Source organism: Penaeus monodon, chromosome 25, assembly GCF_015228065.2.
Source record: "Penaeus monodon isolate SGIC_2016 chromosome 25, NSTDA_Pmon_1, whole genome shotgun sequence".
In the NCBI taxonomy this organism is placed as follows: domain Eukaryota; kingdom Metazoa; phylum Arthropoda; class Malacostraca; order Decapoda; family Penaeidae; genus Penaeus; species Penaeus monodon.
The window spans coordinates 14,339,178-14,339,637 of NC_051410.1; the positions used below are offsets into that span (position 1 = coordinate 14,339,178).

General features: G+C 56.7%; 1 protein-coding gene across 1 annotated transcript in view; it reads left to right on the forward strand.

Moving 5' to 3' along the window:
* LOC119589323 (bromodomain testis-specific protein-like) overlaps positions 1 to 460 on the forward strand; it is a gene marked incomplete at its 5' end in the record, with an annotated part of 5,780 nt that overhangs the window by 482 nt on the left and 4,838 nt on the right. The window contains 1 exon segment of the mRNA XM_037937944.1: positions 63 to 357. Coding sequence (XP_037793872.1) covers positions 63 to 357 — 295 coding nt within the window.

The following is a 460-nucleotide window of genomic DNA, read 5'->3' on the forward strand; positions in this document are numbered from 1 at the left end:
AGGGGATTTTTTCCCAAGTAACCGTCTAATCTTCTAAGTCCCTGACTACCCCCTCCCCCCAGCACCCGTACCCGAGCGAGGACGAGAAGCGGCACATCGCGGCGCAGACCAACCTGACGCTCCTGCAGGTCAACAACTGGTTTATAAACGCTCGGCGCCGCATCCTGCAGCCCATGATTGACGCCTCAACTCCTCCCGACCAGAAGACCAAGAAGTCCAAGGCCTACAACCCCAAGGCCTCTGCCACAAGGTTCTGGCCTGATAGTCTCATAAGTCTGCATGGTAAACTACAGAACAACAATAACAACAACCATACGGCTTCTTCACTCGCTCGCAAGACTAACTTGTCTAACACGGGTACGTTGCATGGCTTTGGTGGTTGGTGCTCCCTCACGCGTCGCCCGACACCCTCCGGACCGCACCCCAGCTTCTCCTCTCACCCGCCTCCTTTCGCCTCACC